The sequence below is a fragment of the Carcharodon carcharias genome, chromosome 15 (assembly GCF_017639515.1).
Source record: "Carcharodon carcharias isolate sCarCar2 chromosome 15, sCarCar2.pri, whole genome shotgun sequence".
NCBI classification, from domain to species: Eukaryota; Metazoa; Chordata; class Chondrichthyes; order Lamniformes; family Lamnidae; genus Carcharodon; species Carcharodon carcharias.
In genome coordinates, this window is record NC_054481.1 from 65,290,244 (window position 1) to 65,305,735 (window position 15,492).

General features: G+C 39.4%; 1 protein-coding gene across 3 annotated transcripts in view; it reads right to left on the reverse strand.

Annotated features, from left to right (window-relative positions):
* Positions 1-1,131: 1,131 nt before the first annotated feature.
* gid4 (GID complex subunit 4 homolog) overlaps positions 1,132-15,492 on the reverse strand; it is a 55,734-nt gene continuing 41,373 nt past the window's right edge. For 2 of the 3 annotated variants that reach the window (XM_041207253.1, XM_041207254.1), the window contains 2 exons: positions 8,134-8,264; positions 1,132-3,495 (listed from right to left, as the gene is read on the reverse strand). In XM_041207253.1, the coding sequence (XP_041063187.1) occupies positions 3,432-3,495; positions 8,134-8,264 (195 nt within the window). In that variant the 3' untranslated portion in view covers positions 1,132-3,431. Of the gene's footprint in view, positions 3,496-8,133; positions 8,265-11,028; positions 11,165-15,492 lie in introns of all 3 variants that reach the window. The other variant, XR_005945395.1, reaches the window with a different exon arrangement.

The window sequence follows — 15,492 nt, forward strand, 5'->3', positions numbered from 1 at the left end:
TTCCTTTTGAGGGAACATATCTTGACTGTGCCCAAACCATTTCCTCTTTGAAGGTAGCCCACTGTTCAGCTCCTGTTTTTGCCGCCAATCTTTGATTCCAGTCTATCCGGCCCAGCTCTGTTCTTGCCCCATTGAAGTCCGCTCTCTGCCTGTTGATTATTCTTACTCTAGATTGACCAATGTCACCCTAAACCTTAGGATACAGTGATCAGTCCCCTAAATGTTCCCCCACTTGGCCCACCCCATTCCCAAGAACCAGGTCTAGCAGTGCTTTCTTTCTTGTTGCTTCAAACTGCTTACAAAGGTTTGACAAACATACTCCCAGAAAAAAAGTTAAAATTGATCGACTAAACTTTTTTTTGCACCTTCTCCAGTGCCTAGTTTTATAATAGAGACCAGAACTTTGCACAATACTCCAAAAATAAGATAAACAGTAAGTTTTTGTAACCTTCCTGCTTTTCAATTGTGAAGAAGAGTGCTTTGATTGTATTTTTATGGCCTAATTAACCTGTGTTCCCACTTTTAGTAATTTGTGTATCTGAACTCCCAAATCCTGCTAGAAACTGATTATTCAAGCAAAATATGCTTATTACTCATACCAAAATGTACCACTTCACACTTATTTGAATTTAATCAAAATAGTGTTGCTTATGCACGGAGATATCCTTGCTGTTTATCAAGCACTGGGTGTTGTTGGTAGGGATGATCCGTTCTAGCACTATACCCCTTTCAGTGCAAAGCATATACTGTAAAACCCATTTATAGATGTTTACTCCTGAATCAGTAGTATTATTGAGCTCATTTAGCAAATTGGTACTATTATGCTTTACCCAAAATGAGTTTGTCATCTCGATTCACTGAACTCTCCTTTTCACCACTGACTGATCTATACCCATTAGTACTTCACATGACTTTTATAAAACTCCAAATGTTTCTGAAGATAAAACTATAATTGTCCTGTTGGATAACAGTGTCAGTTTGTGAAATGTTGATGGGCTCACCATAATATTCAACTAAAGTTACTATGTTAATACTGTAGATATTCCCATTCCATTCACTCGGGTACAGATAAGGAATGAAGTAACATCCAATTCCATTTATCAGAGAGAAGAATCATCCAAACTCCATAAAGTCTTTCACAAGGAACTTTATTGGATGTGGTACCCTCATTTATTTCACCACAGATCGGAAACTTAAAGCTCCTGATGTCTCATGAACAATGCAATGTAATAAAACATTCATTTCCATGCTCTGATTTATACAATAAAACCGACTCACTTTCAAACCAGTTAGTTGCTCTCTTTGAAGTGTCAATAGGTCAAACTCAATGTACATGGGCTGTTTCACCCTAGTTAGCAGTCCTTCCTCTCACTTACACAACTCTTCATATGTTTTAAATAAAAATGGACTTTCAGCTTATTTATTGGAATTCCAAAAATATGTAAAATCAGAAGAAAAGGAATTCTTGACCTGTGAGAGATTAGAAGTTCCTATTTTTCAAAAAGACTGCAATAGGATAAAGCAAAATACTGCCCTCACTTTTAGATGTAGGATTCCAAAGTTAGAGTCCATTCAGATGTTTTTAGGAGGGGCTTCAATTAAAAGAACACATCAATCTATGCATAATCTTGATCCAAGGGTGAAATTCCATCCCATTCACTCCCATTTCACACAGGACACACACATACACACACCCCCCAGACAATCAGACACACAAAAGCAGACATACATCCTGATTCAGGCATAACATCTTTCTTGGCAAATCAATAAAGCATTTATCAGGATTTAACTATCTTTATAGAAGTCACAATGGACAAAAAACCTGGTGCAATAAGTTTAGTACAAGTGGTGGTATTACATTCCTTTGTACGTCATTGGTTTACAACGGTTGTAATAAAAGAATTCTTCTTTGACTTTACACAAAAAGAGGAAGAGATACCCCCTCCATTGGATGTTAAAATGTCCATATTTTGAGTTGCATGATAATTTCACTGTTGTATTGAAATCCTAGCTGTAATATTGCAAGCTTTGCCATTTCATGCAACATTAAATCCCAAAGCATGTTAGATTTAATTGGAATACTTGCAGTGTCACAACTAGAATTTCACTGAAGTGTAATGGTAGGTACATGACATTTTCATTAGTCACTCCGTGGGCGTTTTAACATCCTGCATATCTAGCCATAACTGAAGAAAAATTGTTTTTGCACCAATTTCATTTAAACATCTATATTTTAAAATTATATTAAATAGGTTGTCCAATTTGGAAACCTCTTTTCCTCTCCCCCACCCAATATTTAAGTGCAACATCCACCATCAACTGAATAGTCAGAACCATGGCTAGATCTAAGATGATTTTTTTCTATTAATCTTTTGTGTATACTTAAGATGAAAACCCAATGCTTTGCACATGCTCTGCACAAAAGCTTTTCTGGGAAGGGGCAAGATGGGCTTCAACCTTCAAATGAGAAATATACTGTGCATGGAATTTCCCACTGTTGTAAGGTTAAGTTGAATGTTTCTGTAAGTCCGAAGGAATTACATCACAAAAGGCACACAGTATCATCTGTGAACATCTGGGTTAGCACCAACAATGGAACATCCTCTCCTGCCACATACACAAAAAAAAATACAACTCAGACCCCACACGAAGTATGTATTAGCAGGAAATTACAAAGCTGCAGCCTGGCAACTGCTTCCAAAGGGTTTGGTTTAATCCTCAACTTCTCAATTAGGTCATAGGCCTTACTAAAACACTGCCAGGTATCCAATATATATATGATTTTAGAAATTCTCTATACAACTTGAGTCTTACAGAAGTCAGTTATTTAGTTAGAGTATTTTATTTTAATTTCTCCTCGCCCCCAATACTGCTTTGTGATATCTAAGACATCTGCTGCTCTCTTAGGATAAGGCCACTTCTGTTCTCCCATAAAAACCTAGCACAGAACATGTGCAACAGCACCTGTAGAGTAGATTAAAAAGACCATCTGAAGAATCCAAGCTTGATTAGCAATGTATAAAAACAGCAACAGCAAAAAAGGGGAAAACAAAAGACAATAGCACACTGCATCGTGCTACTGGCTCATTAGTTCTTGTACAACAAAGTTAGAACTACAAAAAGAACTTAACAAATCAGAGACCAAAATTAAAAATCAGTAAGTGCAGTTTAAATTAGCATTAAAAATGAGATTAAAATGAGTTCTCTTTTGCTCGGTGAAAACAAGCTCCAACAGTCATGCACTTGGATTGGATTATTGATGCTCGAGCTCCTCATCGTGTTGTGGTTGGTCTGTCAGCAGCAGAGAAAACAGTAATTGTTCTCATTGTTACAGAACACTTTTGTGTCCATCACTCTCTTCCTCCTGAACAGTTCCACCATCTGCCTACTCCCTCTCCCCAACTGTCCGAGGAGGGTTGTATTGATGAATGTCACCGAAACTCATAGATGGGAGTGCTGTGTTCAGGGACGTGTGTCAGATTTAAAGACTGGTACCTGTTAAACAGAACAAAGTACTTCAATCAAAACTTAAAAGATTCAAACCCATACTTTTAGAATTAAATAAACAATTGAACTTGGTGTGTCATTAAAGAGATCAGAAGATATCAGCCATGGTTCTTGTTTATTATTCTGTGACCTGATGAACAATTGGCATGAAAGAGATTGGGCTAGGATAAAATTAAGCTCATTTGTGGTGTGCCCCATCCACAGTTAAATAGCCTAAATATACGATCTAGGTGCTTGCAACTGAGTGAAGTTTCCAAGAATTGTCAATGTCCATTTGAAATGCAAATTTCACAAGTGAAAAGAGAAAAAGCTGGCAGGAATAATAGTTTGAAAAATTAGTGACTCCTGTAACTGTTTTATTATCCAGTTTAAAGTTCAGTTTCCCAAACTTTTCAGCACTATTGGTCAAATGCTTCAATTAGCATTATGTGTTACCTCTCATGTTTAACATTTTACTTTTACTAATAAATCTCCAGTGTCACTGCTAGTGGTAAGTCAGAGAACTCAGTATTTTCTGAATACAGTAACAATAAATAATGTAAAACAACACATTAATCTGCTGCTAAAGTGAAAAGACATATCCTTTAAGACTACATAATACAACTGTTCTGCATTCTGGAATTGAATGCATCAGTTCCAGTTCAGACAGATCATAATTCAGGCTTTGTTCACAAGAAAGCTAATGTCACTTCATTAAGAGGCAGGAAGGGATAAACTATCAGACTAACCTCAGTTGTGGAGAAGTTACTATAGTAAATGAGCATTTGGATAAATATGAGCTAATTAAGGAGTCAACACAGATCTGTAAAAAGGAATTTGTATCTAAAACTTAAAAGCAAAGTATTGTGAATGCCAGAAATCCGAAATACAAAGAGAAAATACTGGAAATACTCAGTAAGTTTGTCAGCACATGTGCAGAGAAAACAAATTGCTAAGCAGAGCACCTCCATTCAATCGGTGAGACCCCTGAGCTTCCAGTTGCCTGTTGTTTTAATTCTCTGCACCGCTCCCACTCTGACTTTTCTGTCCTTGGTTTCCTAATGATACTTAACCCAAGCTTGAAGGACAGCACCACATCTTTCAACTCAGAACCTTACAACTTTCTGGACTTAACACTGAGTTCAACAATTTCAGATCATAAGCTCTGCTTTTGTTTTGGACAAAAAGCAAGACAGAACCCCACTGGAAACAGCCTTCCAGTCACAAAAACACCCAACAACCATTACCCTTTGCTTCCAAGTTGGATTCAACTTGCCACTTTTCACAGGTTTTTCCTTTTCTGACCTGTCTGCCATGTGGGACCTTGTCAAAGGTCTTGCTAAAATCAATGTAGACAACATCAAACATACCAACCTCAGTGATCCTTCTTGTTACCTCCTCAAAAATTCAAATCAAGTGAGTCAGACATGACCTTCCCGCAACAAATCCACACTGGACAGTCCATGATTAATCCCTGCCTTTCTAAATGATGATTAATACTATCCTTCAGAATTTTTTCTTACAATTTGCCTATGATCAAGGACAGACTGACTGGCCTGTAATTATTCAGTCTATTCCCTTCTCCCTTTTTAATCAATGGTGCAAAGTTAGCAGTCCTCCAGTACTACACAGAGGACGGTGGAATGATGGTCAGGGCCACTGGTATTTCTTCTTTTAGCACCTGGGATACATTTCATCCAGGCCTGGGACCTGGTGATTTATCTACTTAAAAAGGTACTAACATTTTTTAATATTTCCTCTCTTGGAATGTTTATTCTATTCAATATTTCACACTCCTCCTCAACTATGTCTGCATCTTTTCTGAAGACCACGTATTCATTGAGAAACATGCCCATGTCCTCTGCCTCCACACAATGGTTTCCTTTATGATCCCTATTATGTGCTACTCTTTCCTTGGGTATCCTCTTGCTTTTTATGTATTTAAAAAACATCTTTGTTACTTGCCAATATTGTTTTCATGTCCTTTTTACTTTCCTAATTTCCTTTCTAATGTCACCCCTGCACTTTATGTACTCTAAGCTTTCTGCAGTTTTAATCTCTCAACATCAGACATAAGCTTCCCTTTTTCGCCCTATCCTATCCTGAATGCTCCTTGACTTCCAGGGCGCCGTAGATTTGGGGAGTTCCACCCTTTTCCTTTGTGGGAACATATTTGCTCTGAATCTTCACTTATTTCTTCCTTGAACCCTCCCATTATTCTAACACTGATTTATCTTCAAGTACTTGTTTCCAGTCCACTTTTGCCAAATCACATCTCAGCGTAGTAAAATATGCCTTTCCCCAATTACCCCTGATTGATCTTTGTTCTTTTCACTATCAACAAAATGCTCTCCCAATGATACCCCTTCCATCTGCCAGCTTAATTCCCTTACTGGAACATCTCTTACTGGACTGGCTACGACTGATTGAAAAAAATCCTCTTGAATTCATTTTAAGAATTCTGAACTCTCTATACATTTTACACTGATTCTATCCAGTTAGTATTAGGGTACTTGAAATCCCCCATCACAGTCATATTGTTTTTGTACTTCTTAGAAATTTGCCTCCATATTTGGTCTTCTATCTCCCTCTGACTGTTTGGGGGGTTTTTAGTACACTCCCAGTAGTGCGATAGTCCCTTTTCTTGTTCTTTAGTTCAATCTATATGGCCTCATTTGACGATCCTTCTTATATATCATCCCTCCTCACAGCTGCAATGGGTTTATTACCCAATACTGCAGCCCTCTGCTTTTTAATGCCCCTTTCCACCTAATCGGAAAACCCTAGAATCAGGAATGCTTAGCTACCGTTCCTACCTTTTTTACATGACATTTGTTATAACCATGATATTATCCAAGACTATCTGTGCCCTCAGTTCATCTACCTTATTCACTAGACTCTTTGCATTTAAGTATATGCCATTAAGCACCGTTTAACTGCTTTTGTTATACATTTTCTAGTCCTTGTTTCCTCTGCCTTCCACACTCACTAATTTTTTGCCTTCCGTTTCTAGCTTTGCTTCTCTCCTTTCTTAATCTACAATCAGGTTCCTATCCCCATGCCAAGCTAGTTTAAACCTTCCCCAATAGCATTAGCAAGCTCCTCAAAATAATCTAAGCTCTATATGCTGATTTCCTAGTCCATCTGGTTTGCACAGCTCCCACCTGAACAGGACCAAACCAACAGCCCAAGAATCTAGAGCCCTTCCTTCTGCACCATCTCTCCAGCCATGCATCCATTTGCACAATCCTCCCATTTCTGTACTCTCTAGCACATGGAACCATGAGTAGCCAGAGGTTACAAACTGCTTAAGAATTTCTTTCTTACCTCCCCAAAATGTGCCTGTAGGACCTCAACCCATCCATGTAATCAGTACTGACATGGACCACAATATCTGGCTGTTCACCCTCCCTTCTCACAATGTTCTGCAGTTGCTCAGTGACATCTTTGACCCTAGTACCAGGAGGAAATAAACCAGTGATCCTGGGATCACTGCTACTATCACGGACTGTCATATTAATTGAAAAATCCTACTAAAAATGAGATCACCAGAAAAGAACAGCAGGACTTTAATTTTAACTAAAAGCGCATGGAACTGGAGACATGGGTTGGCAAGCAGTTGGGATATACTGTAGAAAGTATTCTCTGATTGGAGGAATGTGACAAGTGGTGTTAACTAGGGATTAGTTCTGTGGCCTTAGCTTTTTACCACATATATTAATTACTTGGATGAAAGAATAGAGGGCTGTATATCAGAGTTTGCAGATTACACTCAGCTAAAAAGGTATCATAGTATGGGAGCAGGAAGATACAAGGAGACACAGATAGTTGAAATAAGTACACGGGGTAAAACTCTTCCAAAGCTGGCACAGACACGATAGGCTGAATGATCTCCTTCTGTACTGTATCATTCTATACTGGATGGAGTTCAATGTAGGGAAGAGGGAGGTCATCCATTTTGGATCTAAAAGACAAATCAGAGTACTTTCTTAATGCTGATACTAGGTGTTGCGGAGGAGCAAATAGGTTTAGGGGTCCATGTATACAATTATATAAAAGCTAGCAGGTAGGCATGGAAAGAAATAAAAAAAAGGTTTGTGGTATATTGACTATTATTCTCAAGAAGGGTGGGACAAAAACACAAACTTGGTTTATGTTCCCTTGAACAGGAAGTTAAGGAGTGATCTAATTGTGCTGTTTAAAATGACAAAAGGTTTTGATAGAGTGGATGCAGGGAAATTATTTCCTCTGTTGTGAGAATTAGAGCTAGGACTAGTAGGAGTGAAACCATGAAGCAATTTTTGCATACAAGGGATAAGGGAACTCTGGAATTTGCTTCCCAAAAAGCTGTGGATTCTGGGGGTTAATTGGAATTTTCTACACTGAGATCAATAGACTTTTGTTAGGTAGGGATATTTGAGTATATAGAGAAAAGCTGAGCAAAATGCAGCCGAGGTACAGATCAGCCATGAAAAAATTCAGTAGTGGAACAGGCTCAAGTACTGAATGGCCTCCTCCTGTTTCTACGTTTATACAATCAGTGGAATGTGTCAGGATAAACTAATTGTAATATATCAATGATTTCTGCAGTCCTGGATGAAAGTACCAAGTTTCATTTAAATCAAAATGTTTACTAGTTCCTCTCACCATTCTGAACTCCTGTGGTAGTAATAGCCTTCTATTGAAGCTGTGGACTTTTGGAAGCAAATATAATAAAAGCCTGCAAAGGAAGCACCACTGATGTCTTTGATTGTGTGATCAGGGACCAGAAATTGTTCCTGTTGGTGGAGAAGAAAAAAAAACTCGGTACAATTAAATCAATTTACAGAATATAACAAACCACATTATCAACTAGACTTTAAATTTATTTTCCAATATATCATACCTGTTGCGAGTTTCTGAAATATTGCACTGATACCAAGAATGAATGAATCAAAGACAATTGCATTGGCCAAAAGGCTGATGTCTATAAAGGAGACATGGTACACTTTGCACATTTAGTGCCAAACAAATGAGGAGACACTTGCATAGATTAGTGTAATTAAAATACCCTGAAAAGCAATCTGCTTCTTACATAGGTATGCTGTGAGGGAAAGCAACCAGTGTAGAGTACCCACATGCAAATCAACAAGTTTTAATGATGGGGAAACATTACATTGACTTTCCCTTATAAGAAGCTAAATTACAAAAAAAAAGAAAATGAGAGATGAAGTCCCTAAGAAAAATACATTTTTTGATAAAACGATGATAAACTGTTTAGACACAAATAAGTACAAGGGGACAAAATGCTTGCTTATAGTTGCAAAAGCACACAGGTCACATTCCACATAACAGGGAAATAAACCTGTCCAATAAATAGAAGCATAGGCATAGCAGTACTATTATATATCAATCCACTCTGCGTGATGATTTAATTCCCATCTAAATTACAGCATTTTAAAATTGAAATGCAAGAGAGTATATTTTGCTTGAAGGCTTCTTCCAATAACTCACTGAAAAAGTGTTGTAAAGCTTGGCTACCATTTATAAAATTTGAGTGGAAAGGACGAGCCAAATGCTCTGTATATAAAAAAAACAACAAAAGGAGGAATAACCCGTATTTACGTAGCACCTCAACATGTCCTCAGGATATCCCAGAACACTTTACAAACAATGGAATACATTTTAAATCCAGTCTCAGTTTTGTATGCATAGGTTAATATTTCATGTGTAGATTCTTCATCGGATTTCCAGTTTAAATGAAAGATCTATAGTGAAACATGAACATATTAGGTGTCAGGCTGGGCTCAAGTCATAGCACTCTTGCTGCTTAGTTAGAATGTTCTTGGCTCAACTCCCAATCCAGAGACCTAAACATTTATGCAGCCACATTACTTTCAAACTGAAGCAATGCTCCATTGTTCGGAGGCGTATGGCCAACATTTATCCCCAATCAACATCATTCCTGTTTGTGAGAGCTTAGTGTGCACAAATTGGCTTACTTATAACATTACAACAGTAACTACATTTCAAAACTACTTTCCTGGCTGTGAAGCACTTTGGGATGTCCTAAAGTTAGGAACGACACTGTACAAATGCAATTCCGTCTGTTCTTATTCTCTTCTTTTGGCTGCTGTTATATCAGTTGCATGCTTGCAGCAGTCTGTTTTCTTTCAGATTTTTAGCAGATTGTTTTTCTTTTAAGAATTTGATTTGTGTTTACCTCTGCTCGACTGAACTCCCGCTCTGCTGTAATATTGATAGTGGAGCCCCCTTCTCCGAATCTTGTACTCTTCTGCCCTTACCCCTTACCTTGTGACATTATCTTCAAAATCCTGGTAAGGCTACTTTTTTGACCATTCTTTCAACTAATTTCCTTTGTGTTTCTGCTCAGGTCTGTCTCCAACTGTGAAGCACTTGATGTTTTTCTCTACAGTCTAACCCTCTTAATTCAAAATTAATTTAAATTGGATAAGTACAAATCATTTTAACATCAAATTCCCATTTTCCTGTGTTATTTACCTTGCTTAATTAAAATTATTGGAGAATTTCTTTTCTTAAAGAACAAAAACAACTTCAAATTTTCAGGAATATAGAAATCAGGAGTACAGAAAACAGTTATTGCAATCTATAAAATATACTACTTTTTAAAAGTCCTATTAGGAAATCTGGCATTTCAGGCCTCTTTTTCCTTGGAACCTCTCTGATGATGGCGACAAGTGTTGATGAGATATCTAGGCATTAGTACTTTACACTACAAAAATTTGTCTTGAATCTGTAGCTCTGGTGCTCTTCTGTAAAATATTTCACCTCATATCTCCTTTTTCTGAGTTTAGAGATAGAACCATTACAATTTGTGAAAAATTTTACCAATGAAAGTGTACTGATAGATTTGTAATACACATTATTGTATTAATTATTTTGCCTGCCTAATTTCAAAGGAACAACGTGATCACATTATCAGTTAATTGAAGTTTTGGACAAGGGTCACCTATATCACAAAATAGTTCAGTTCATTTCAGAACGGATCTGGAAGTATCTGAACTGGACAATCATTACATAGCAGCTCTAAGCAGTAGAGGAGCCTTCCTAGTCAGCATTACCTGAGCAGCTCTGCAGGGAAAGGGACCTGAAATGGATGATCTCCATGAAGCAGTCAAAAAGAATGTGGTAAATAAGGACAAAATCTTGACGAAGAAAATGTCATTCAGCTTAATAAGCCCACTTTGTAATGGACTTGCTCCTACTATCACCTATTTTAAAAGGGGTGCTAAATTCCTTCCCTAAAAAGAAATAAAGTAGTCCTGTTACAATCTATAACCTCACTCCCCTTCTCACGTACTAATCTAGCTACTGTTAAAAGGTTGTTAACTTATCCTGAAACAATTCCCTTCTCTGGCAGTCTGTTCCACATGTCCAGTCCCTTGGTATGACATTTTTACAACTTATTTTTTGGACAACTGGGGAAAAGTACAAGAATAAAACATACTCGCCTAGACTCCTTTCCCTGTGTGGCTTGTGTTTTTAAGGCAATAAGTACAGACTTTTAATTTATACACTTACTGTGCTGGCAGCCTTTGCGCACGAAGGATACTTTGAGGTCCTGTGTTTCGGGGTCGCAATCATGGAGGGAAGCTGCTGTGCATCGGCTGGTAGAGGCAGGCATGGCATCCACGTCGTGGAGCGGTTGTAGACGGGACTAAAAAGAGGTGTTGAGATTTATTTGAGTTGGAGGATTTTTACGGAGCAGTTGCAGAAGGATGAAGTCAAAACATTAATGAGTTCAACATCCTGGAAATCCTTTGCAATTGGAGGCAGATTTTGTAGAAAATTTAGTTTATGTTGTGATTAAAAAAAAAAACCACGGTTCCTCTGCACCAGTATTCCTTTTTGTTTATAGTGCACACGTGGTAGTCATGGGATAATAGTGCCCCAAAAGAGTGACTCTGGATGACTCTCCCTCCCTCCTAATGGAGAAGTGCCTTGCCTCTGGATGCCAGCCTGTTCCTCGCTTTCTTTCCACTTCCCTTCTCCTCTTTCCCCTCCCCGCAAAGCAAACATTAATTGTGGGTCAAATGGAAATTGAGTTTCATAGAAAATGAGAACGGATGCAATTTATTGACGATTCAAACATAATCAGTTTGCCTCATCATAATGCAGCATCACATCTTGAAAGCAAATCGGTAGTGCCTAACAGCAAACATTGGAAGTTCTGACAAAAATTGATTACTTGTTAAAATGTTAAACTTTCTGACCAATAGAAGAAGTTGCTGTGCTGTTAAAATAAATGCTCTCAAAGTCAAACATACCCTTCTCTTTATAACAGAATATAAAAGGAGCAGAAGTAAGCTATTTAGCCCCTTGAGCCTGCTCCATCATTCTGTAAGATCATGGCTAATCTGCTGCCTCAGTTACACTTTCCCACGCTATCCTTTACTCTTATACTTCAATCCCTTTGTAGTCATGGCTAGCATGTCAATTGCTTTTCTACTCCTTGTTATACCTGCATATCAACTCTTTGCAATTCATGTACAAGGACACCTAAGGCCCTCTGAATACCAACATTTTCTAGTCTCTTGCCAATTAAAAAATAATCTGCTTTTCTATTTTTCCTCCCAAAATGGATAATTTCACATTTCTCTACGGTATAGTCCATCTACCATATTCCTTCCAATTCACTTAACTCATTTAAGTTGACACTCGCAGACACTTCCTCCTACCTCTCCCTGGACCATGACTGAACATCAAGCCATTGTTTCCAGGACTGTCACTGACCTCATCTCCTCTGGAGATCTTCCCTCCACAGCTTCCAACCTGATAATCGCTCAACCTCGGACGGTCCGCTCCTACCTCCTACCCAAAATCCACAAACAGGACTGTCCCGGCAGACCGATCGTGTCAGCGTGTTCTTGCCCCATGGAACTCATTTCTCGTTTTCTTGACTCCTTTCTCTCTCCCCTTATCCAGTCCCTTCCCACCTACATCCTTGATTCCTCTGACACCTTACGTCACATCAACAATTTCCAGTTCCTTGGCCCCAACCGCCTCCTCTTCACCACGGACGTCCAATCCCTCTACACCTCCATCCCCCACCAGGATGGTCTGAGGGCCCTTAGCTTCTTCCTCGAACAGAGGCCCGAACAATCCCCATCCACCACTACTCTCTTCCGTCTGGCTGAACTTGTTCTCACACTGAACAATTTCTCCTTCAACTCCTCTCACTTCCTCCAAATAAAAGGTGTGGCTATGGGTACCCGCATGGGCCCCAGCTATGCCTGTCTCTTTATGGGGTATGTGGAACATTCCTTGTTCCAGTCCTACTCTGGTCCCCACCCACAACTCTTTCTCTGGTACATCGATGATTACTTCGATGCTGCTTCATGCTCTTGTCGGGACTTGGAAAAATGTATTAATTTTGCTTCCAATCTTCACCCCTCCATCATTTTCACATTGTCCATCTCTGACACTTCCCTTCCCTTCCTTGACATCTCTGTCTCAATTTCTGGTGATAGACTGTTCACCAATATCCATTACAAGCCTACCGACTCCCACAGCTACCTCGACTACAGCTCCTCACACCCTGCTTCCTGTAAGGACTCCATCCCATTCTCTCAGTTCCTTCGCCTCCGTCACATCTGTTCTGATGATGCTACCTTCAAAAACAGTTCCTCCTTCTTCCTTAACCGAGGTTTTCCACCCACAGTAGTTGACAGGGCCCTCAACCACGTCCAGCCCATCTCCCGCGCATCCGCCCTCACGCCTTCTCCTCCCTCCCAGAAACATGATAGGGTCCCCCATGTCCTCACTTATCACCCCACCAGCCTCCCAAACACTCCTTTCAAGTGAAGCAGCATTTCACTTGCACTTCCCCCAACTTAGTCTACTACATTCGTTGCTCCCAATGTGGTTTCCTCTACATTGGAGAGGCCAAACGCAGACTGGGCGACTGCTTTGCAGAACACCTTCGGTCTGTCCGCAAGAATGACCCAGACCACCCTGTTGCTTTCCATTTTAACATTCCACCCTGCTCTCTTGTCCACATTTCTGTCCTTGGCTTGCTGCATTGTTCCAGTGAAGCTCAACGCAAACTGGAGGAACAGCACCTCATCTTCCGACTAGGCACTTTACAGCCTTCCAGACAGAATATTGAGTTCAACAACTTTAGAGCTTGAACTCCCTCCTCCATCCCCACCCCCTTTCCGTTTCTTCCCCCTCCCTTTTGTTTTTTCCAATAACTTATATAGATTTTTCTTTTCCCACCTATTTCCATTATTTTTAAATCTATACCTTTTATGCCCTTTTAGTCTTATTTCAACCCACCCCCACTAGAGCTATCTGTACCTTGCGTGTCCTGCTATCCATTCTTAATTAGCACATTCTTTTAGATAATATCACCACCTTCAACACCTCTTTGTTCCTTTGTCTGTGACATCTTTTGGTTATCTGCTCCTATCACTGCTTGCTTGTCCCTACAACCACACCTCCCCCCCGCCCCCCCCCCCACTTCTCCCCCCACCCCCCCATCTTAAACCAGCTTATATTTCACCCCTCTCCTACTTTTACTCAGTTCTGTTGTAGGGTCATGAGGACTCAAAATGTCAACTTTGTTCTTCTCTGCCAATGCTGCCAGACCTGCTGAGTTTTTCCAGGTATTTCTGTTTGTTTTGGATTTCCAGCATCCGCAGTTTTGTTTTTATCCCTAAATCTTCGACCCCTTATCCTAAGCCCATGACCCCTTGACCTAGATTCCCCAGCCAGCGGAATAAATCAGTGTCTAGCCTGGCAAGCCCCTTCTGAAATGGTATGTTTCAAGATCATTCTTCTAAACTCCAGAGGATATAGGCCCAATCAGCCTCACTACAGGACAACCTTCTCATCCCAGGGACCAATCTAGTGAAACTTTGCTGTACCGCCTTCAATGAAAGCAAATCCTTCCTTAAACATGGAATACTGTACAGTTTTGGTCTCCAAGTGCAGTAAGACTTAATTGAATAAATAAAGTTATTTATTTCTTTATTCATGAACATGCCGTTTGCCTTCCTAATTGCTTGCTGCCCCTGTAAGCTAACTCTGGGTTCCTTGTACAAACACACCGAAGTCTCTCTGAACATCAACATTTACAAGTTTTATGCCTTTTAAAAAATATTGTTTTTCTATTCTTACAAAGTAAATAACCTCACACTAACCCCCACATTATAGTCATCTGCTATCTTGTTACCCACTCACGTAACCTATCTCTATTTCTTTGCAGCCTCTGTATTCTCCTGACATCTTACATTTCCAATTAGTTTTGTATCATTAGAAAATTATTCTTTGCCTATCTGTCTAAATCATTAACATAGGCTCTAAATTGCTGAGACCCTAGCACTGATCCTTGCAGCACTTCACTAGACACAGTCTGCTAATTTGAAATATGGCCCATTTGTGCTACTGTTTGCCTACTGTCTATTAACTAATCCTCTATCCTAGCTATTATGTTACCGCCAACTCCACGAGCCCTTCTCTTGTCTATTAACCTTTTGTGTGGCACCCTGTCAAATGCTACATCTACTGGTTCCCCTTTAATTATTGTACTAGTTACATTCTCAAAACACTCTAGTAAATTTGTCAAACACGATTTCCCTTTCATAAAATCAGGGTGATTTTAGCTGATCATACTAATAATTTTCTAAGTACAATGTTAAGGCATAATAATAGATCCCATCACTTTCCAATGACTGCTGTCAGGCTAACTGGCCTTCCCATATTTCTCTCTCACTTTCTTGAATAGCGGTGTTAAATTTTCAATCTGCTGGGGCCATTCCAGAATCTAGGGATTCTGGAAAATCGTTGCTGCAGATATAGTGCTTGTGCTGGCTCTCTATTTTGGAACTCTAGGATGTAGGCCATCAGGTCCTGGGGATTAGTTGCATTTTAGTCCCTTAAGTTTCTGCAGTACTCTTTCTCTGTTAACATTAATTCCCTCATTCTTCTTAGCAGCTAGGTTATCCTCTATTATTGGTACAACTTGCATCTTCTGCAGTGAAA